At 40.6% G+C, this 23729-nt stretch overlaps 5 protein-coding genes across 7 annotated transcripts; 2 read left to right on the plus strand and 3 right to left on the minus strand.

Annotated features, from left to right (window-relative positions):
• The first annotated feature begins 6411 nt into the window (after positions 1 to 6411).
• On the plus strand, positions 6412 to 7231 carry LOC135611841 (auxin-induced protein X10A-like). Its single transcript, XM_065107487.1, has one exon. It carries the CDS (start codon positions 6586 to 6588, stop codon positions 6997 to 6999), a length of 414 nt encoding a protein of 137 aa, XP_064963559.1. The 5' UTR covers positions 6412 to 6585; the 3' UTR covers positions 7000 to 7231.
• A 1775-nt stretch (positions 7232 to 9006) lies between these two features.
• LOC103985519 (pentatricopeptide repeat-containing protein At2g33680) lies at positions 9007 to 11832 on the minus strand. Its single transcript, XM_009403244.3, has one exon. It carries the CDS (start codon positions 11672 to 11674, stop codon positions 9446 to 9448), a length of 2229 nt encoding a protein of 742 aa, XP_009401519.2. The 5' UTR covers positions 11675 to 11832; the 3' UTR covers positions 9007 to 9445.
• Positions 11833 to 12064: 232 nt separating this feature from the next.
• On the plus strand, positions 12065 to 17373 carry LOC135612878 (uncharacterized protein At1g76660-like). Of its 3 annotated transcripts, none has more exons than XM_065109657.1 (3): positions 12065 to 12675; positions 15632 to 16724; positions 16812 to 17147. In XM_065109657.1, exons 1-3 carry the CDS (start codon positions 12544 to 12546, stop codon positions 16967 to 16969), a joined length of 1383 nt encoding a protein of 460 aa, XP_064965729.1. In that variant the 5' UTR covers positions 12065 to 12543; the 3' UTR covers positions 16970 to 17147. The 3 variants fall into 3 exon arrangements, with proteins under 3 accessions (XP_064965729.1, XP_064965726.1, XP_064965727.1); XM_065109654.1 differs by having other exon boundaries at positions 12067 to 12675; positions 15632 to 16811; positions 17006 to 17373; XM_065109655.1 differs by having other exon boundaries at positions 12080 to 12675; positions 15635 to 16811; positions 17006 to 17373.
• Positions 17374 to 17760: 387 nt separating this feature from the next.
• Positions 17761 to 21326, minus strand: LOC135612880 (small ribosomal subunit protein uS19). Its single transcript, XM_065109659.1, has 5 exons — positions 21174 to 21326; positions 20896 to 21047; positions 20729 to 20786; positions 18566 to 18700; positions 17761 to 18121 (listed from the first exon to the last, which is right to left on the minus strand). The coding sequence occupies exons 1-5, from the start codon at positions 21174 to 21176 to the stop codon at positions 18008 to 18010; spliced, it is 462 nt and encodes a 153-aa protein (XP_064965731.1). The 5' UTR covers positions 21177 to 21326; the 3' UTR covers positions 17761 to 18007.
• Positions 21327 to 21424: 98 nt separating this feature from the next.
• LOC135612879 (protein MIZU-KUSSEI 1-like) lies at positions 21425 to 23683 on the minus strand. The gene has a single exon (XM_065109658.1). The coding sequence runs from the start codon at positions 23071 to 23073 to the stop codon at positions 22381 to 22383; it is 693 nt and encodes a 230-aa protein (XP_064965730.1). The 5' UTR covers positions 23074 to 23683; the 3' UTR covers positions 21425 to 22380.
• Positions 23684 to 23729: the final 46 nt, after the last annotated feature.

The following is a 23729-nucleotide window of genomic DNA, read 5'->3' on the forward strand; positions in this document are numbered from 1 at the left end:
TTTAAATGGTCATATAGAAAGAGATTTGATAAAAATATCTGCTATATTTTATTTCCTTTTGATTTTCATGACCTCAATAACTCATTGAAGCACATTTTCTCAAATAAAATGATGTTTAATTTCAATATACTTGGTTCATGATAAATTAGATTTGTAGCCAATTTTAAAGCACTTTGATTGTCACCCTATAAAATAGTTGGTTTGTTAATTTGACAGCACACATCCTCGATTACATGTCATAACCATATACATTCATGAGCAGTAATTGAGGAGCCTTATATTCTACTTCGATTGTATAAAGAGAGACCAACTGTTGTTTTTTACTACACAATGAGATGTAAACAGAACCATATAAAAAAACATAGCCAGAAGTCGATCTACGATTATTCAAATCACCTCCCAGATTAACATCTGCATAATCATGTAATTCAAGATGTATGTCATTCTTATAGAATAATCCCAAGTCAAGGGTAGAATTCACATATTTTTAAATTCTCTTTGCTATATCAAGATATGGCTCCCTGGGAGATTGCATAAAATGTTACAGGACCAACTGAAAATGTAATATATGATCTTATAATTATTAAGTATATGAGACTACCAATAAGAAAAGATCGAGGGTCAAAAAGAATCTTCCCATCATTACTACTTAACTTTATATTTGCATCAAGTGAAATAGAAACCTACTTATTTCTACTAATTCCAAACCTTACAATCATTTTCTTTACATAGCTTGTTTGAGAGATAAATATATCTTCTTTTGTATTCATCACCTCGAGACCAAGAAAAATATTAAGCTCTCCTAAGACTTTTACGTAAAGAAAGATCACCATGTATAGAAGAACAAAAATATTAAGGCTTTGAAATCTCTATTTTATCATTATTGGTGATGATCATATCATCTATGTATAGAAGAACAATAATATATAGACTTCCTTACTTTTCAATAAATAAGTTATGATTTGAATAAGAAGAAAATTAATTATAGAAATATAAGTAGTAAACAATATTTCTATACCATGTTCTCGGAGCTTACTTTAACTCATAGAGAGTTTTTTTGAGCTCGTAAATAGAATTTAGTTTAAAAATAAAAGTATACTCTAGTGGTAATATCTTATAATTTCACCATCTGCATTCTTCATATCAAGTTGCCAAAGATTCCATTTAAGATTAGTTGCTAAAGCAATCATCATCTTAACATATATCATCTTGGCCATAGAACTAAAGATTTTTTTATAATCTTCTTTGTATTATTGAAAAAAAAAATCCCTTAGAACGAGTCTTGCCTTATAATGATCTATACTTCGATCTGACTTATATTTCACTTTATAGACTTATTTGTAAGTAATTAGATCTATATTTGCTAGCATTGACATAAGATCTCAAATTTTATTTTTATAAAGAGCATTTATTTCTTTATTCATGGTATCCTCCTACACCTTAATACCTTTAGCTTCATCAAAACAAGCTTAAGATCATCAATTAGTTTAGAAAAGAAATAATGACATATGCTTACACTATCTCCATCTTTATAACGTGTTAGTTTGATTTTTTTTTTTATCTTCTCAATGTTAAAATTATCTCTTCATGAACATGAGTACTCCCCTTATCACTTTGCTCCATTATTGATGATGAAAAAATAACAAGAGTAGATACATATGAAGAAGAAGAAGAGCCAAAATCTACAAAAGCATTAGTTGACAGAAACTCAACCACAAGTTTTAAACATATATCACTTTCATTATTGTGATTGATATTTTAAAAAATTTATATATGAAGGATAATAATAAGAAACTTTATCAAACACAACATCTTGAGATATAACATACCTATGTGTTTATGGATCCATGCATTTTTAACTTTTCTTCCTTTCATCAAAGCCAATAAAAATATATTTCTTGGTCTTAGCATCAAGCGTGCATATTTTTGAATCTAATATGTGAACATAGCATGAAAAACTAAATACTCTGAAATGTTTAATATTTGGTTCTCACCAAACATAAGCTCATATAGAGACTTCACATTGATTAGACTAAGAAGAATTCGATTAATAACATAAATTACATATGTTATACTTTCTGCTCATAAAACTTTTGGTAATTTTTTTGTATGAAGGCAACACTTACAAGTCTTCACAAGATGTCAGATCTTTCATTCAACCATACTATTTTGCTGTGGTGTATTTACATATGTAAATTCTCTTTTGATGCAATACACTTTACAAACAGAGAAGAATCTATCAAAAATATACTCTCCATCATTATCAGTATAAAATCTTTTAATTTTTTTTTAAAGAGCACTTTCAACAATTAACTTGGACTCTTGAAATTTTAAAAAAACTTCTAATTTTTCCTTCACAAAATAGACCTAAGTGAACCTTCTAAAATCATATAACGAGAACTTGAATAAGATAGTATTTGAGTAAGGCCCATTAAATCACTATGAATAAGCTCCAAAAGGAATTTATACATCTTGAAAATGATCTATCAAAAGGTTATTTGTATACTTTGTCATATTGACAACCTTCACAAACTTCATCACTGCTAAAAGAAGTAAGATTGGGAAGATCATTTAGTGAACTTTTCTACAACATAATTTTTAATATAAAAAAATTTATATGATCAAGTCTAACATGCTAGATTGATGCACCATCATTTGTACTTGTTTTATCAATATAAGAGATTGATTTTGATAAAATATATAAAACTTTAACCCTTTTACCAGTATATACTACATCTATATTTAATTCTTTTATATTACAAAGAAACTTAACTTCATTAGGATAAAAAAAAATATAATTTCTAGCATCAACTGTATTTGCAATAGAGAAGAGACTTTTCTTCGTACCTGGAATATGATACACACTGTTTAATATAATAATATCATCATCTTTATCTAAGATTATGATGGCACCTTCCTTTTTCACTTAATGAATAGTATTATCTATTATGATAATTACATCATTACCTTTATATTGATGAAGATCAATGAATTTCATACCATTATCAATAAGATGATGATTACATCCTAAATCAATAATCCAATCATATTTGAAATTAATAGATATCATGGCCTCAATAGTTTCAGCTATAAAACACTTGCCTCAATCTTCATTAGAAACATTAGAACAACCTTCTTTATTTATAATGTTTCCTCTTTTAATCTTTACATAATTTTTTTTTTTATATGGCCTAATTTGTTATACCTATAACACTTAATATTCTTTGGATATGCACTATTGTTTGAAGAAGACTCTTGTTTGTTGTTAGCATCATCTTTATTCTTCTTATTAGTATCATTATCTTTTTTTCTTATTTGTTAAAAAAGCATCTCTATCTCCCCCTGAAATAAAAACTCCTGTTAGAGCAAGAGATTCCTAAGGAGTAAGAAGATTTTTCAATTCTAGATGGTTGTTGAATCCATCCTTAAATAGATATAACATAAGGAATATATTTTTTTCACCATCCAAATCAGATAGCCAAACCATCCAAATTGGGCCTAATATCTAGTCCACTCAATCAAACTAGTCAAAATTAGGGTTGATTGAGGTCAAAACAAGATTCGATCAAAATTTAATGTTGACTTAAGTCATCTTTTAGATTCAATCAAAATTAAAGTTGGCCGAGGTCAAAATAGGTCAAATTAGATTTTAGCTCATCAAAATCTAAAAACCAATCAAAATCTAGAGGCCCAAATCTAATCAAAGTCAAAATCTAATTTGGCCTAAAGTTGGTCAAAATCTCTAGCAGCCCTTCTCCAATCTCCGCAGATCGATCGAGAAGAGAGCAGCAGCAATACCAGCAACAGATTCAAGTTGATACAGGTCTCAAATGATGTGGAAAAAGTCGACAGCGAAGAGACTATCAAATCGCTTCAACTGAGACCACTCAACCATTATAGAGATGGGATAATTACATATTATCATTTTTTTTTTGACCCTATTGAGATTATTAATTTTATACTTAAAAAATTTATATTAAGATCTTTATAGTATTAAAAGTAAAATAAATAAACTCATTTGTCCAAATGTCAATTACATTAACGAATGTTAATTACACAAAAGTGATGGAAAAAAAAATATTTCAATTTTTTTTCTATTTGAAATATTAAAATTACCTTTTGATATGTAAAATTGATAGAAACGAAAGGAATATTAAGATTATTTTTTTCTATTACTTTTACATGTAAATAAAAATATTTGTTTTATTTTTAGAACTATAAATATTTTAATATAATTGTTTTAATTAAAAAATCACGATAGTCCAAATACAAAGCTAACATCTAATTCGCGCGACGTCCCCAACTGGTCCGCCCGTGGCTACTGTCGCACGCTTCTCACCGGTAGCCAATCTCCGACGTTAACCAACGTTGTCCGACGACGCAGCAGTGCCGTCGCCTGTCAACCGCCGTGCACAGCCACCATAGCCACGCGACGCAGCTCGCCGAACGCCGTGCATAGCCACCATAGCCACACGACGCAGCTCGCCGAACGCCGTGCATAGCCACCATAGCCACGCGACGCAGCCTACCGACAGTCGTGCATAGCCACCATGGCCGCGCGACATAGCCCGCCCACCGCTGCCGCATCACGACCTCCATACCGCGGTCGGCTACCCACCAATCCAGCAGCGAACATCCTGGCGCTGCCGGTGTCTGTATGCTGCAACTTCCGCTAAGTTCCACCGTCGTGAACACTGGCAGTGACGCCCAGCTGCTGCACTCCTGTGTTACCACACAGAACACTCCCGCTGCATGTGCAGCCGCTGCAAATGGCAGGGCCGGCAACCAAGGAACGCCGCCGCCCTCCAGAGCGCTGCCGCTACCCATCGCAGGGCCAGCAACCTATGATCACCGCCGTCCGTCGCACTTTTGCTTCACCGCCGTGGACAGCCTTAGCATCCAGCGACTGCCGCATATGCTGCCATTGCACAGCAACAACATTTGACAAGACCGGTGACCACAGTAGGTTTTGACCTTTCACTACACCGTCGCCAACAGACGACAGTCCGTCGATTAAAACAACGACGACGCCTTTTTCGTTTGCGGCTTCCTTGTGTACGTGTGTGTGAGGGATCTTATAATCTTATGTTATTTTCTATGCATATAGATCCCTAAAACAAAGTGTACAGAGAAAGTAATTTATGAGAATCCATTGGTAACAATAACTATACTTTGTTGGATAATCTTAATGAGAATCCCATAACTTAGGTTAAGTATGATCGCATAATCTGACACTATCTGCTTATCATCTTTAACGAGTTGACGAGGAATGAAAGGTCATCAACTAACGACAAAGAAAACGTTTACTTGCATGGTTTGACCGTCGACTCCATCGACCGACATTTGAACTCTGTATAACTCAGATGAACCTCGTCGGTCCATTCATCTTTCGCCTTTCTCCGTTCGAGGGTTGCTCGGCATATTGCAGGGCTCCAACAGATTGCCCACCAATAACAGGAAATGAGCTTCATTTCATTGTATGATATGTAGTATATGTATAGTGTAAATAAATGTAGAGGGAGCATTTGTTCATTTCCTTAAAAGCCTACACTTAATGGGTAGTAAACTGCATTGTGTTCATGGAGCTCAGCCCAGACTGGTGGTTCATTACCTTCCCCACTATCTGCAAGATCCAAAGTTCGTCCCAAAGCTCCCTTTGGTAATTGTCTTTCTGCTACTGCTTGTTTTCATCCATCCGCATGTTGATGAGATGGGAAGAGATGAAAGATGGATAGGTGGGGATCGCAGCACATCATTGCGTTGGTTCTTCGCACCGCGTACCCAACTAAACAATAATAGCACCACCGTCCGCCACGGCCATCTCATGTGTTGTTGGATCTCTCCTCACCTCTCCTCTCGTCTCTCCATCTCTATGAGCTTAACACGCTTTCCTCCACTGAAATATTCCAAAGCCTTCGTCTCCAACCCATATCCCATGTGCTTCCCTCCTTTATTCCGCGGCTACAGCACCACGCGAAGTCAAGCCTCAACTGTCATGCATGCCCCCCACCCACATGATAGATACTCATATCTAAACATCGAGGCTGGAAGAAATATCCATAGATTAATGGGTAAGGGAACTATATTCGTCAGATATGTTGGCTTTACATAAATCTGGATCTGAAATCCTTTTAATTTCGTGTAGAAGCAGAGCGATTCTCAACAGTCAACCGCTACCTTCGTGCATGTGCCTCGACGAGGCAGCAGCACAAGACTACATGTGGCGTTCATGTTATGCATTTCAGAGGACGACACCAAGCTTGATTTGTTCTTGGCCTTCAGTTAACTGTGGAAGATAACAGTGTGATGGAATCAGAATAGCTCGATCGTACGTCGGCTCAGACTACCTTAAAGCTGAAGGCTTTGTGTCGACAGCAGTTTGCGTGTGTACACGAAAAAAATCAAGGGATATCTGCAACATTCATTACTGGAACATGCAGCGTATTCGGATCACCGGTGTGAATGAGAAAAGACACATCATTTGCATGCTGACCGGCTGCCTTTATAAAACGCTCCACACCTCCTCCCTCCTCCACTCATCAACATCAGCATAGTCTAATAGCGAAAGGCACCTTTGACAAGCAAATGGCGATCGGCATGACGGGTTTGGTGAAGAAGTTTTTAGCCTGCGGAGGCAGGAACTTCCGGAGCGGGCTACCGGAGGGCCACATATGGGTGTGCGTGGGCACGGAGGCGGCGGCGGCGCGGAGGCTGGAGGTGGAGGCGAACTACCTCAACCACCCGCTGTTGGAGGACCTTCTGCGGCTGTCGGTGCCGGAGTTCGGGTACTCGTACGAGGGGGCGCTGCGGATCGCCTGCGACATCGACTTCTTTCTGTACTTGCTCGATCTGCTGAGGAGCAGCGACCCCGCCGTCCACTACATGGAGCTCCGGGATCTGATGGCCGCCTTCTACGTCTCGGCTGGCGGTAGCAGACAACACCACCCAAGTTACCACCAGCAGCAGCAGATGCTGCTGCTGCTGCTGCAGCAGCTCTGATTCTAATTTTCCTCAAAACAAAAGGGGAAAAAATGATTATTTTCTTCTGTTTGACTTGATTCATTTCTTTTTTCTACCAATATATATATATATATATATCGCTCTTGAAGAAGAGTAGTTGACTACTTGCATTTGCATGTTTTGCCCATGAGTTGACATTGGGCCCTTCATGTTCGTTTGTACAAAGGAAGGGATGCTGATTGAATGAAACAGTTGGTGGCACTTCTTTTCATTTAGTGGTAGATTATTCAGGGTTTTCGCGTCTATTAATACTTTAAATGCTTTGCAAGATCTTTCAAGTTCCCAACATGGTTTCGGGATTGGAATATATGATGCATCAGACTCTCGACCAAATCAAGATCATGTTGATCTACCAAAAAAAAAACTGAATTGTTCATTAAAAAGTTAAAGGAAGATTGAAAGCTGTATGAGCCTTATTATGGATACATAAAGAGTTTGGGAGCAGAGTCAAGCTAATCTTACATGCTAATTAGAGAAAACAAATATGCCTAAAGAACACTTTGTGGACATACCTCAACTAAATTACAAAATGCTGAAGACTTAAAAAAGGATAACAAATTTCTTAGAAAAACCACTATCTTTGATAAATTGGTATGGAGCACTCTAGCTTTCAAAAATTCTCATACAGTACTCTTTTAGCATGAAAAGATAATTTTGCCTCTAATCTTGTCGACTCCGCCCTTGCTTTTCTCGCCCTCGCAAGGGGGACGAGGTGCGGAGGTGACGACAGCCCTTGCTCCCCCACCTTCCTTGTGCGAGGGCCATAGACGATAATACTAGCTGCGTGTGCAGTGACAAGGATGACGAGGGCGAGGCAACGAGACCGATTAGGTCCAAGGGCATAGGCAATAGCGGGTTTGATAGGGTAGAGAGGATGGGAGGCAGTGGCGGAGGCAACGCAAGTCACGCTGGCCACCTATGTAGTGAGTGAGGATAGCGAGAGTGAGGTGGCAAGTCTGACGGGAGTCAAGATAGAGACGAAGGCAACAAGAAGTTTGATGAGGCAAAAGAGAGGGGAGGCAATAGTAGAGGCGATGTAGGAGACATTAGCGAGGCAATAAATTTGACAAGGGGCAAGGGTAGAGGTGAAGGTGGTGATAAGTTCAATGAGTCAAAGGGGGAGGGGAGGTGGTGGCAAAAACAACATAGATAATACTAGGTACTTGTGCAACAAGGTAAGGACAACCAAGACGAGGCAATGGGTCTAGCGAGCGCTAGTGATGGAGGCAACGATGAGTCTGATAAGGTTTAAGGGAAGTGAGGTGATAGCGGAGGAGGAGGCAGCACAAGGGATGCTGCCTGCTTGTGCAATGGGCGAGGAGTAAAAGTTAGGATGCTCAGGAATTTCTCAAAAATAGGAGTTTCTTTTTCCAAAAATTCACCGGAAGCAGATATTATAGAAAAAAAAATCTGCATCAAACAGAATTTAGAATAACAATAAGTAAAAAGATTGACACCTGACATAGCCTATGTGTAAGGATAAGCCTTATAAGAAAAAATAAAGTGAAGTAACAGTTACTACCATGAGCATCCTAAAAGATTCAAAAGATCAATTAGCTCCAAGAATGTGGTGTGATTACAATTATCATATTCCTGATATATATGTTTATTTTGCATCAAAACAATTATTAGTGTACAAATTACATTCCGTACTTCTGTTAACTAAGGTAATAGAGTACACAAAACACTTTAACTGCATAGTTAGGTAAAAGAGAAGAATGACAGGAAAATTTTTATTCTCATATATAGGAAAAAGTATTGAGTAGCTATTTATCACAATCTGATCATCTATGCCTTCATGGCTTCACTTATCAAATTGATCCCAAAGATCAATGAGCTTTAGTTTCACATCATCTTTTAGAGTGTTGCATTTCAGTTTTAGACTTGGAAGGCAAGGAAATGATGATAAGTACACAATATATGATCCTCTGTTCATCAAATTCAGCAAAAAGAGAATCCACAAATGATTTAATCACACAATTGACATGATGAACAAGAATGACAAAGTTCATCCACATGCATGTTAAGAGTAGCTGTTGTGAAATTGTTTGAATCTAATCATCTATGCATGATAGATGATTACAAAAACAGATTTAAAACAAATTTAATCATCTATGCACTTCATCATCCATATTGTTCAATAAATTACAAAAACAAATTTGTGTATGCTCTAAGATCTCCGGAAGCAAATTTAAAACAAATGTTCCTATTATCATCATGTCAAATGTGTGAAGCCAACATTCTACAACCAGAATAATTCAACACCTGCCCATGCTCCAGCTGTTCTAGATGATCCCAAGTAATAATGTAAATATGTGGTTGAAGACTTGGCCCTAAAAGTCAAAATTTGAATGGTGTGGCTATAATTATATACCTGTTCCGCTTGTTAGAATCCAGCATAGGGAAATCATTTGATTCATGAGGGTCAAGAAAGAGCAGATGCTATCAATTGCGACGCTTCTTCAGTCTGAAATTTTATTTCTGATTCTAGATAATCATGACATGGTGATCGTGAAGCAGGACGATAGCCTTCATCCCTCATGTTTTTAATTAGTCTTCTCAATTCTGCATATATGTCCTCTATCTCAGGGTGCTGGAGCTCCCTAGCAACAAAAACATGAACTGTATTATACAATTCAACCCAACTGCATCCAGGGTCCTTGTCTACTCCTCGGAGCCTCATCAATCCTCTAATTCGTTCCACATCATTCCACCGACTCCAGGCGGCATATATATTTGCCAACAGAATATAAGCAGAAGAGTCCTGTGAGCCAAGTTCCATGAGCCTCTCTCCAGCATATGCACCAATGTCAAAGTTCCGATAGTTGTGACAGGCTCCTAGTACTATCCGCCAAAGACATGTTCCATGATTGATTGGAACTGATCCTATGAAGTCTTTAGCTTCCTTGAACAACCCAGCTCGACTGAGAATGTCGACCATGCAAGCATAATGCTCTATCAGTGGAACTAGTCCGTAGTCATTAAGCATTGACCTTAAGTAACTCCAACCTCTTTCAACTAGCCCAACATGACTGCAGGAACTGAGGAGGTTGACGAATGTGACATGATCTGGTTCTGTGCCCTCTTTCTTCATCTCCTCAAAGAGGTTCAAGGCATCAATTCCACGTCCATTTTGAGAAAATCCTGATATAATCGAATTCCATGCAACAACATCCCTCTGAGGCATTCTTCTGAAGACAAGGCTGCAATCTTCAAGATTACCACATTTTGCATACATGGTAGATAGAGCACTACCAATTGGAATCCCCAAACTGAATCCATACTTAAGAGAACAGGCATGAATTTGCTTCCCTTGTTTCAGAGCAGCAAGGCTAGCACATGCTCTAAGAACGGTAGCCACAGTAAGATTACTAGGCAAAATACTCTCTTTTCTCATGCTTCCATATAATGCTAGAGCCTCTTCATGCTCTCCATTCTGCACATACCCTCCTATCATCGAGGTCCACAGCACAACATCAGCATCGTGCAACTCACCAAATCCTTTTCTGGCATCATCAATACAACTGCATTTAGCATACATATCAACCAGTGCACTTTTCACGTAGGCTTGAAGCTCAAATCCGACCTTCAGCAAAAAGGCATGAGCTTGTTTCCCTTCAACTAGGGCCACTACATCACTGCAAGCATTGAGGAACCCAACAAACGTGAACTCACTGGGCCTGAACCCTGCCATATGCATCTTCAGGAAAAAAGATAAAGCCTTCCTGGAGGCACCATTCTGTGCATATCCAGTGATCATCGCAGACCATGTGATGGAGTTCTTGCCTGCCGATGATTCGAACATGAGTCGTGCATCATCCATGCATTCACATTTCGCGTACATGGTGACAAGAGAATTCTCAACCGAGACAAAGGACAATATACCGTTCTTAATGGCAAGACAATGAACTTGCTGACCCATCTCGAGGAACCCAGGAGCACTCAAGGCACTAAGAACACCGGTGAACACAAACTCGTTGGTGCCACACTCACCTGCTTCCAACATAAGTCTAAACAGCTCAAAGGCCTCCAACCCGGCCTTGTCGACCGCGTAGCCAGAGATCATGGCCGCCCAAGAGACGGCATTTTTCTGGGGCATCCTGTCGAACACCTTGCGTGCGTCTGTAATGCATTCCAGCTTACAGTACATGTTCAGCAAAGAGCTGCCTACGAAGACATCGTCGCAGTTCGCCGTCTTGATGGCGACGCAATGAGCCTCTCGTCCGTACCCGCTCGCGCCGGGCGAATGGGAGGCGGCCGTGAATACACCCGCGAAAGTGAAGCAATTGGGAAGGACATGCACGCCGCCTTCGGCCCTCATCCTCCTGAAGAGGTGAAAGGCGGTAGGGGAGCCATGGGGGCCAAGCTGCGAGTAGGCGTTGATGAGGGAATTCCAGGAGACGACGTCTCTGCCGGCGCCCATGTCCTCGAAAGCCGCGGCGGCGCGAGGCAGCTTGTCGCACTTGGCGTACATGACCACAATGCTGTTGCTGAGGAAGACGTCGGCCCAGGAGCCTGATTTGAGGGCGTAGGCGTGGAGAACGCTCCCCCACGCGACATTCTTCTGCTCCGTGCACCGGAGGAGCAGGCGGAAGAGGGATGGATAGATGGGGGTAATTGGAACGACTGCTGCGACAGCGGCGGCGGCGGCCATCCTCTCCCCGTCCTCCTCCTGCTCCTCATCCGAATGATGAAGCTGGCTCACCGAGAGCGTAGCGTGACGTCGAGTTCAACAGCGGCGTGTTGATCGATAACATCGTCGTACGGTCGACTCATAGGGAGAAGAAGAGAGAGGAAGGACTTCGTAGTGTTCGACGTCGAGTCCTAATTAATAGAAAGGAGAGAGCACGTGGTGCATGTTCTTGCGATCGGTGACAGGGTTCCACGTGTGTCCGACTTGTCCAATCGTAAGTGGGTATTTTCTGAGGGGGACGATTGAAGGTAAGGGAATATGTATAGCTTCAGCCGAAGCTGGTAATATCACGTTATAGATCCCATGATATGAATTATGATAGAGACCCGCAAACCCACCCTCACATACACCCCCTCTCTCTTGCCTCACGCATCTCTTGCTCACGCCTGTAAGCAACACAAGAAGACTGTTGAGGGAGGGAGGACGCAAAGAAAGAGAAAGAAACAAAAAGAAAAAGGAAAAAGAAGGGCCAGAAAAGAGAAAAGAAAAGATGGATGGAAAAAGGCTGCACCTGCACGAAGATAGAGAGAGTGAGAGAGAGAGAGAGGCAGTGCTTACATAGAAGTCCAGTGAGAGGTGGATGAAGGCGGTGGGAGCACACAGCAGGCGAGGAGTGAGCAGAGAGAGGGAGACGGAGGGCCCCGCGGGCATTTGTACTGCTTCACTTGCTCGCTCCTCACTTAAACGGGAACAAAAACCGAAGCAAAGCAGAATCCTTTCTTCTTGCTGCTGCCTCTTCTCCACCTGGGAGTCCTCCTCCTCCTCCTCCTCTTCTTCCAAGGAATCTCTGATCTACTGGAGCAACTGGAGCAGTGAGCCAGCGGTTAACAATGGCAGGAAATGGCGGTGGAGAAGGCAGCAACGGGGTCGGAGGCGGCGGTGGGGAGGCGGCGCCGTCCATCAGCGCCCTGGCGGCCACTGCCATTGGCTCCGTGGAGCCGAGGCTAGGTCCTCAGGAGAGGGTATGTCTGCTGCTCTTCGCCCTACTCTCCCCTTGCACATCTTTAGCTCTCTCGATTTTTGGTCTTCCAGCTTGGTCTACCTCTCTTTACAAGTGAATTCCTTGGTGTACTGCGACTCTTCATGCATTTTAGATTTAGATTTGTAGCGATTGCAGTGTTAGGGAAAAGAATCGGAGACCCCATGGCGGCCTCCGTTGTTTCGTTGTGGTCAGATCTAGGGTTTCGATGTACCAAATTGGCTCATTTGTTTGGATGAGGCGTCTTTTTGGCATCATCTACCCTAATACTGCCCTTTCTTTTGGAAAATACGTTCTTAAGAACTAAAAGAACATAAACTGGGGTTTTGGTGGTGGGATTTATGAAACTGACATCTGATTTCTTGATAAGGTGATCAATGGAAGGCTCTTCAGGGATCCTATCTATGTTAATCTTTTGAACGAAATAATGTCAGGTTTTACCTCCAGTCTTGGGCCTTCATACTCCTGCTTCCTGTTAGTTAATTTCCACTTGAGAGTCTGGAAAACATTTTTGTTGACCAATTTCCATTTGATGTTTTGTTTTGGATCAACAAAACTTCTTTCATAAATATGATCTTTTAATGGAAAATACTGTCCTTGCATTGGATGTTGCGATGATTTGATAAATTAACTCACCATGTTTTAGTTTCTCCATTGTAGGTTTGTATGTAATTTGATATCCTGATATACATATTGTAATGTTTTATGAAGGCCAACTTCTCCTGTATGAACTGATGGGTAGCATCTGCTTCACAATCCTAACAAATCAACTGAGCTATGTGCTTAGTCCGCTAGAAAACTAAAAAGAACCTTTGTACTTTGCTTTAATCATTTAAGGCTTTTTACCCTTTCATCCAATGTCCAGATTTGCAGCCTTCTAGTGTCAAGATATTCAAATTATACGGTAGATGAGGCAGGTTGGGGTACAAATTTTTGTTTGGCTTTTATGGAAGCATTACCAATTATACTTTCCTGGTAATACAAGAAAACAGTGAACAAGATGGTTCCACCGAACAACCGTATGAAAAATGTCTTATGCTTCAATTCCTTTTCATCTAATTGTATTATAATCGATTAATTTTTGTGTGCTTTAACCGGCATGGACTAGGAAACTTGTATTGGTTCTCATTTTTATTTGCTTTCTCTTTTTTCATCATGTGATGATTTTATGAATTAAATCCAATATGTAACATCATTATTGATGTACATAGTCTTACCCCTACAGGCAAAATGAATGTTTTCGCAACTCGAACCCTGGTAATTTTTATCACAAACCTTATAAGGTTTTAACCATGGTAACAACTGTTCACATGCAGAGGTGATGATACCTACATTAGTCCACCTGAGAGCTGCATTGGTGGGAGCCTTATGCACTAGTCTGCAATTTTTCAGATTAATGTGTCTTAGTGTTGAATGAATTGACAATGTTTGCTCTTAGTGACTAGGACATAATACTTTCAAATTTTGCTTACTGATAGGAACCCTTTACAACATTACCATTTGTTACATTCCATAGTCCAGACTTGGCCTCTTGGATTTGTCACATAAATCGCCTACTTTTTTCTCATGTAGAAGATTGATTGGCTTGACTCTGTCCTTAAGAAGAGGATTGGAGTGTTGTTTCCTGAGTGCAGCATTCCTATCTCTCTTGCTGATTTTACTAACAGCAGACACTAATGTATATTTGTCATAATACATATAATTTTTAGGGGTAAGTCTGCCTCGTCTACTGGGCCACCCTTGTTTTAACTGAATCATCCTTGATATTTGTGGATAATTAGACTGAATAACTCCATAAACTAAACTGTTCAGATCTAATTACTTTATTCTCCTTCGAGACCAAAGGCTCCAGAAGTTCACATCATCTACACAAACAAACATATTCTATCCCTAAATCTTAATAATGAGAATTTAGTTGTGTCCTGATTAGTTAGTTTTTCAAAATGTGGTTCAGCACTCAGGTCCACTGGAGAAAACCTTTAAATGATTCTAAGAGTCCTATCACAACGGCAACCTGTTTATCCATTTAAAAACGCAAGTAGTATGTTTCTTTTCATGATTTTGATGCTTTCTATGCAATGTGATATGGATACATCTGAGTTCCGTCATTTAAAATATTTTCTTCAAGTTAGGTTTGTTCTTTTGGTCACCATATCCTTTGATTTCTCGCCATCCATCATATGTTTTCTCCTTTTCTTTATTTGGCTTTTCTTCTTTTTTGATTGTTTTGATCTGTTTGTTGCTCGGGATCTTGAAAAGGTTTTATCATAATTGTTGTCTCCATAATTTCTGACTTTATAAGGGTTGGACCTCAATAAAAGTGGAAAAGAACATGGACCAATAGGTGAAACTTGCTATAACATGGAGCTGATTGGTCAGCATTTTCATGGTATTTATGCATATCTATGATGGTGATATCAACTTGCTAACCTTGCATGTCAGATTAACCTCCACAGCCAATCTGGATGACATCATAGCCAACTGAACATACCTCTGGTGAATGCAACCGTAAAATTGAATCTTATATTTCAAAATTCATTTCTGATGCTAAAATATTCTTGATTAAGAAAAAATAAAATCTATAACTTAATTTAATGAAGTGCACATATGTAATTCATGCCACGAAGTAAAACCAATTTATGCTAAATATTTGCTATACCATAAAACTAAATTATATTGAGTGATCTATAAGCCAGACATATTCCAGTTAGAGAACAGAATAATGAAGCAAAACAAATTAGGGTAAGTATGTCGTTGCTCAAAGTAAATAAGAGAATTATTCTTTTGACAGTCAACATTTATGGTATTTCCAGTTATGATTGTCCTGCATTAGGATGCTGTCCTACATAATCAATTTAGTTTATATTTGTTGCCTAGATGCATTTCACATATTTATACTTATTGTATTTAATTTATACATGTTTGTTTCTTCGAGCTAGCAGAGTAGATGGGAAGGCTGCTTCGGTGGAATGTTTTCCTGGTTTGGATCTCAGAAAAGGAAGAAACGAATTGTTCCAGCATCCCGTACTCCAGATGGGAATGCATCAACTACTCGTGCCAATGGGCTTCAAGCTGCTGGAATTTCTAATGAAAATACAACAGTGAACTTATCAGTTCTTGCCCCTCCTTCATCTCCGGCATCTTTTATAAACTCTGCACTTCCCTCGACAGCCCAATCACCCAACTGTTTCTTGTCAATATCAGCCAATTCTCCTGGAGGACCGTCATCGGCCATGTTTGCACCTGGACCGTATGCTCATGAAACTCAGCTGGTCTCACCTCCTGTTTTCTCTACTTTTACAACTGAGCCATCAACTGCTCCACTAACCCCTCCACCCGAGCTTGCTCACCTTACAACTCCCTCGTCACCAGACGTGCCTTTTGCAAGGTTTCTGTCATCATCTCTGGATATTAGAAGTTCTGGGAAAGAGAATGGACTGCCTTATTCGCCATCCAGCTATGGGGTTGGTAGCGATCTTCAGGTCACTTATCCACTTTATCCTGGAAGTCCTTCGAGCAGCCTTATATCACCTGCCTCAGGAACTCCAAGAACCGGGCTATCTTCACCTTTTCCTGAACGGGATATTCCCATGCAGTGGGATGCTTCTGCATCTGCACGTGACTCTCCCTGTTTTTGGAATGGGTCATCCAAGCTGTTTGGACTTGATTCAGCTACAACCAGAAATTTCATATTGTGTCCTGATTCCAGTTTCTTTTATCCTGCAACATCTGCACAGTTTCATTTGGACCAGGCACAGCAATCATTTCCCCATGCTGGAGGGAGGCTTAGTATTTCCAGGGAACCTGATGGATACTCCATTGGCGGCAACAGACATAACAAAACATGCAAACAAGATGTGGAAGAGATTGAAGCCTATAGAGCATCATTTGGATTCAGTGCAGATGAAATCATCACAACGCAGAACCACGTGGAGCTACCTGATCCACTTGATGAGTCCTTCACCATGTCTCCATTTGCAAATAATAAAACTGGAAAGGAGCAGTGCCCCATTACTGAGTTAGATGATAAAGGTAAAAAGCTACCCAATTTGCTGGATCCTATGGGCCCGAAGCAACCAACATCTGATTGCAAGTCTAACCAGAACAATATACATGCAGGTAATGACAATTTCATTGGAGTCGATATTCTAGTGCATTTATATCAAACCATCATGCTAGGCTTTCCTAACAGCTGCTGTTGTCAAGACCATCTCAACATCAGATGTGTTCAGAATCACACATCTTCTACATCATTTTCTTTTGAGTTCCTGTTCTAAATGTCATGAGCGCTGCTCATCTTTTATGCTGTCCAGCTCCAAAACACAACTGTCGGTCTGCTGATCACCCTCCGTTACTTAATGTTGGGGCAGAGAAGGTCGACTCGAGGACCTCAGACGACCATGTTCGCAAGCGACCTCATCCGGGCCAATCATTCTCAGATGCAGAAATTGATTACCGAAGGGCGAGAAGTTTGAGAGAAGCTAATACACTGCTGGCCTGGCGGAATTAGCTGCAATAACTCAACTACTGAAGTGGTCATCTCTTCTAGTTAGGAAGATGATCAAAACTTCTAAGCTATGAAATGTTTGGGCTGGCAAGTGTTGATGTATATTTTGCTACTGACTACTAGTTCCTGAAAGTGCAGGAAGATGGTGATGGATGAATTCTATTTCTGATTCCATTACTGTAGCCAAATCTTCTTCTGTGAGGAAGACATTAGCCGAGTCTCTTGTATAGAACTACTGCCATCTTGTGTGCTATGTATGTACCTTATGATGTGTTAGCTGTAAAATTTGCTGCTCATAATGATAATGTAGCCGTTATTCCCGTGTAAGATAATTACTTAAGTATAGCTTGAATTTTTTGGACAATTTATGCACAAAAAACAAATCTCTGTTGAGGATGACAAACATGTGTTTGATATTTCAGGTTTATTATATGCTTTTGTGTCAAACTCCATCTAATCTATATCTTATTTGATCTTATTTTTCTTCTTTATTCTTTCAGCCTCTCCTCCGTCTCTCCCTCCAGAGGAGGAAAGTAGCACTAACAGCGTTTTCAAGCAATATTAAGTAAAAGTAGCTGAATTAGTGGAAAATTATCCAACAAGGAAATAGCCATCGTTTCTTCTTCTAGTCAAGGAAGGCAAAACAAAAAGCTGATATGAATCTAACACAGACCAACATTACTTCCCTCAATTAAGTCCAAAAGACAGATGATATAAGTAAACATGATAGCTGCTCCTACATAAGAGGGAAAAAAAGAAAATACTCGAATAGCAGCAGGAATTTGCCAACATCCTCGATCTGCAGTTGTTACTTGAGAGGGATGAACCTGGAGGAGTGCGTGGCACCGATACCAGGCCTTCCATGCTTCACAGGCTTATATGAGATAGAGAACTCCGCCAAGTAATGACCGATCATCTCAGGCTGTAGTCACAAAGACAATGGAACAGAATGGAATTAGCAATTATCCGAAACCATATCCCATCATCAGTTCCACTATACCTATGTTGGTATGTACCTGTAACAAGCTCGGCTCAACCATTTTAGTGGTCATTTATAGTTCAAGGCGTAATAAAATTGGCCTATTTAGCAGCTTCAATTGGACATTTATTACTGTAATAAACCATATTAAGAAGCTTCACGATACAGTTACCCTTGTCATGGTAAAGATTACATTCAAAAGATTAAGTGAAAGCAGAGAAATGAACATACGAAACGATTCATAAATTTGTTATTATATTTTTAAGAACCAAGTCTATGTGAAATAACGTGCCAATCTACCTGCTTCAATTGCCTGTTAAAAAGAAAACATGATAAACCTAGCACGATCCCAGCTGGAAAAGGAAAAGTTAAAGATGTAAAAATTACCTTGATTTCAACCTGGTTAAAAGTTTTTCCGTTATAAACACCGATGATGCTTCCAATCATCTCGGGGACTATTATCATATTCCTAAGGTGGGTCCTCACAGGTTCAGGCTTTTCACCAGGCGGGGCATCACGCTTCTGCAAGTTTTCAAAATCGTAACAAATAAGAGAACATGTATTAGCTAAGAAACAGATGATACAAGATACAAGTAAAATGAAACCATGCAAAAAAGGAAAGATTAACAATAAAATTTCCTATTTGCATAAGTTGGCAAAAATGAATGATGGACTAGGTCAATTTGGTTAGCACAACAAACAGAAAGCGGCAGGGAACCTCATACAGAACATTGCATGGTGAGTAGCATACGATTTTTGCGACTTCTTCAAGATTCGTTGTATCCATGAACCAGTTTTCTTAATCAGTGCTTTGTAGGTCTACAGCTTACAGGGGAAGAATTGAATAATATACATCAAAACTTATTAGACTAAGCATGGGCAAATTCATATGTAGCTTCACATATCTGTATCAAACACTCTTCTCAGAAATTTCAGAATATGGATTACGATACAGATTAAGCATCATTCATATCCAAATAATCAGATAAACTCCAAGTATTGGAGAAGCATTTAGTATACGTATTAGGCCTCATCACATTGTGTGGACCTGAGCAACTTGGGTATGCATATGTCTAAATGCAAAAATGTATAGGTGATAGGGGATTGTGACACATGGATGGCTGCCCACACCTCATTGCCACTTGGCCAATAAATCACTATTACATGGCCAACATGTCAAGATCACTTGGCTAACACCTCCAATCCTATTCAGCCAATGTGTCACGTGGGATCAAAGTCCACACGACTGACAGCATTGCATCTATGGGAGCCATCTCAACAAGCTGTTACTTCACAAGTCATTACTTTGCAATTCCCGAGTTTGACACACGACTACACGACCTCACTTATGGCAAATGATGAACGTAATCGTACCTGGCATTTAACCACGACCTCCAATTTAACGATCTCATAATGCATTTTAAAAAGGTCTCATGTACACTTTCAATCATCTAACTCACCCAAATACAATTAGACTCACATAGATTCGACACTAGACCGAATCCAAAGAGTGGGAACCGAGATAAACATCAAAGGGCCCTTGTCAAGCACGACTTTGACATAGTTTTGCAGGGCCTTCGCTCGGACTCTTCCCTCGCCCGACACCACTTTGTCCTGAGACAAACGCAAAAAAGACCTCGATCGACTCTGAATCAGCACTACATAAGACAACCAGAATCTAATTTAACAATAGGTATATCTAATGCACATATCCATCTTCTTAGGCTACCATCAGAACCACATTAAAATGCTTTTCCCTAATCCGATCCTCAATCAAGAATACACTATATCATATTTATTATTCTATCTTCTCTAGAAACTCGAACTCAATCAAGAATCCACTATATTTGTGTGCTATTATCTGCTAACATTTTAATATGTCTATGAAGTCCATCGAGTCTAACAGATGTTTCATAAAATGAATCATCAAAAGTGTTTACTATGCCCAGTAATCGTAAGTCACCAAGGTTGCCCCACAAAATGAAAATAGCATTATCTTTTTCAACTTCCCTTTCTATTGAACAATAGATCTAATATATCAAAACATTAACTTTCAGGGATTTGTTGCCCATCAAAATTGTGTATCCTATAATATATTTATCTACTTAAACGTTCATGAAAACAAATGGATATAAATACTATTATTTTAATCCAATCCATGCCATTCAGTTGCATCAACAACGCCTGCAGCCAAACCCCCAAAAGCCATGAGTGAGAAACCATCGTGGTTCTTTTAGCTACATGGCATAAGATGAATCTATCCAACGAATCACTCATAATCCTTCCCAGTCCCACCAATCCTCCTATTAGTTCAATATTGCAGAGAACTTCTTGCATAAAATCTACAAAAATACTTCCAGAAACAAAACAACAGTGACCAAATGTGTTCTTCCTCTCCGTTTATGTTTCAATTCAACGTTATTGTTGTATACATAGCAAAACAGTTACTGGAAGGGGAACATATAGCAGACGACCAATGACAAGGAAAATAGAATTGAAACAGGAGATTCATCGACATCTGTTCAAGCATAAAAGAGAAGAGCATCGTACCGCCTTGCGAAGCTTCTTAATCAGAGCCATGGGCTTCCTCTTCAGCCCCCTCTGGAACCTGCATGCGTCCATGCCACGCCACAAGAAGGTCGTCAAAGAGAACGAGACCTAATGGTGGCTACAATAGTGAAAGAGAAGAAGAATGGAGGAGACAAAAGGATCCAAACCTTCTGCGAGCACGAGCGTCGAAAAGCTTGACGAGCTCGTCGAGGCCCATGTCGAGGAGCTGGTCGAGATCGACGCCACGGTAGGAGAACTTCCTAAAGGTCCTCTTCTTCGGCTGCGCCCCTCCGACATCCACCGCGTCCGAAGCGTCCGCCTGTTCATCCCCCACAGCACAGCAAAAAGATCGAATCAAAATACAAGGACGAGATCGACCGTCACGGAATTGTCAGTATCAACTATACAAAACGAACGAGAATTAAGCAACAGGAGCGAAATCAACCATTCTCCTCTCTCCGCTGCGAATGGGCTCAGGGATTGTGGTGGTCGGCGGCGGACCAATGCGGGAGACGCCGAGAAAATTAGGGTTCTTACTCGCGACGGCGGACGCCGTTTTCTTTAGGGAGCGGTTTCTATACCGATGGGTGCTTATTTTACTATATTACCCCTCATTCTCTTGTATGGTTGCGTTATGATTTCCTTCATATCGTAAGGGTAAAATGGTTTTTTTAGACCCTAAAAAAAGGGTTTTTTCTTTGCTTCAAATATAAATATAATATTTTTATATTTTATTTATTTTTTTAATATATTTTAAAAAAATATTTAGATATAATGTATAAATAGTGTAAATAGATAGATTCACCTTATGAATGGCTCTATAGAAAATAAAAAATAAAAAAAATATTTTAAATATAAAAAATATAAAAAAATTATTTAGAGGCGCTTAAAAAAATAAAAAAATAAAAAAAAATAAAAAAATTGTTTTCTAAAACTCGCCATGTTTGTTTGCACCAAACATCATTAATAAGAAGACTAGTTTAGTTAAACAAGATTAAAAAGAAAAAGACTTCCATTAAGTTTTCTCATTTTAGATTGGGTTGTAAACAAACATTAGATCTCGTCAATCTATTCGGTGCACGCATTCCGGGAGACGGAAATGGGACATCATTTCGGGTTTACGGCCGGTTAGATTCTGTGATCATGATGTTGGATAATGGTTTGTGCTGATGCCGATGCTTCATTTCTCAGGCGTGCGTCAGCCCTTTCTGCATCCTTTGAGAATGCACACAGCACGAGGAGAACACGCATTATGGGACGCACAGGCTATGATTCGTCGTCTGCAGAAAGCAGAGATTTATACGCCGGCAGCCAAACAATCCATGCGTCTTGTCTTGGAAACAGCGTTATCCCATGCATGCCTGCCTGCCTGCTTCGTCGTCTTGCTCTGACGGCGTTAAAGGGCCTCGGCACCTCCGTGCTTTTACGAACTCCGATCGCCTGCATGCGTACAGAGAGTGATCATGAATGGTTGGTGAATGCCATGCCCAGCTGACACCTGCTGACGAGAGTCAACGATGACGCACAGAATTACCAGGTTTGATGATAAGACAAGTCAATAGGCCTACAGACATCAACATGTAGACGTAGGTCTCAATTATCTAACATATCTTTTATTGAGACTTACAGAATACGCAGATTGTAGATGGTCTCTAACTTCTCACAAGAAAGATGCTCAGCTGCTGCCCGGTGCAGCCCACCGGATTGATCATATGAAACGACTCCGAATTGATCGAACCAATCACCCTCTCAAAGCTTGCCCTCAGGTACAGAATGTCTCCTTCACCCATCTTGGACGCACCAGGAAGAACGCCTGTTCCGACCGATATGGCCCTCATTAGCTTCAAGATGGCGGCGTCGCCTTCGCTCATCCGACGCCGGATGGCGAACCCCACTTTGCGCCCGTTGCAGTAAACCGACCACACCGGCACGCCGAACAGCGACGAGCACCGAGCACGATTCCGGTCGCATTCGAGCGCCACGCGCAGTAGCCCATGCCGCATCTCCCTGGCGAGGCAGGCGGTGGGGATGGTGAACTCCAGCAGAAGGATGGGGGAGGTCCGGGAGCTGTCGTGCAGGCAGAACCTGACGTGACCGCGGCGGTGCCCATAGAAGGTGCCGGTGACGGTGGTGGTTGGGGGGGTGGAACCGCCGCCGGTGGAATGAGAGTCTGGAACATCAGAAGTGTTGGACGACAGCTGGAAGCCACAGCATGGAACCACGCACTCGATGAGGCTTCGGAAAGATCGCCGGAAGCGGACGTCCTTGGTGCAGTCGACGGCAGTTGCCGTGTCGATGATGTAGAGAGAGTCTCTCTGGCTCCCCAAGTCTATCATAGTCCTCATCTGTATATTTCTAATACAACACAGTATCCAAGAGTGAGAGACGAGAGTATGTCTATGGGAAGACGAGGCATAGAGGAGTGTTTAAATAGGGATGAGAGAGGCGAGTGTGGGGTAAAAGGGCGAAGGAGATGAGGGAAGGGTGGAATAATTGTGTCCACGAGAGCGGGTTTAATGGAGGATCATTCGACGTGCCTTTTGTTGGGCAACGCGCGCATGCTTGTTGCGTTTGATCAAGAAGGACATGAGAGAAAGCTTAGTCGAATTGATGTGGCGACGAAGGCATGATTAGTAGTCTTATGCAGGCTTCTTATGAGCAACTTCGACAAGAAGAGAACATGGAGATAGGATGACAGGAGCACATAAAGAAGGTCTCTCTCTCTCTCTCTCTCTCTCTCATCAACTGGACCGACGTGTGTGATGACCTCAGGAGCCGACGCTTTATCGAAGTAGAAAGTTGGCGAACAAGGACAGCAACAAAGAAAGAGATCATAAAAGAAAGAGTAGCACTCGCAGGGAAAGCAGCCACGCAAAGAAGATACGAGGGATGAGATGCAGACGTCGCCAACCAAGTCAGGATAAGCCCCAGTGAGTCATTACACAATGTGTCATCAGATGTTGCTTGGAAAAAGGTATCATGGTATCTCTCTCTGTCTGTC

The sequence above is a fragment of the Musa acuminata genome, chromosome BXJ2-5 (genome assembly GCF_036884655.1).
Source record: "Musa acuminata AAA Group cultivar baxijiao chromosome BXJ2-5, Cavendish_Baxijiao_AAA, whole genome shotgun sequence".
Lineage (NCBI taxonomy): Eukaryota > Viridiplantae > Streptophyta > Magnoliopsida > Zingiberales > Musaceae > Musa > Musa acuminata.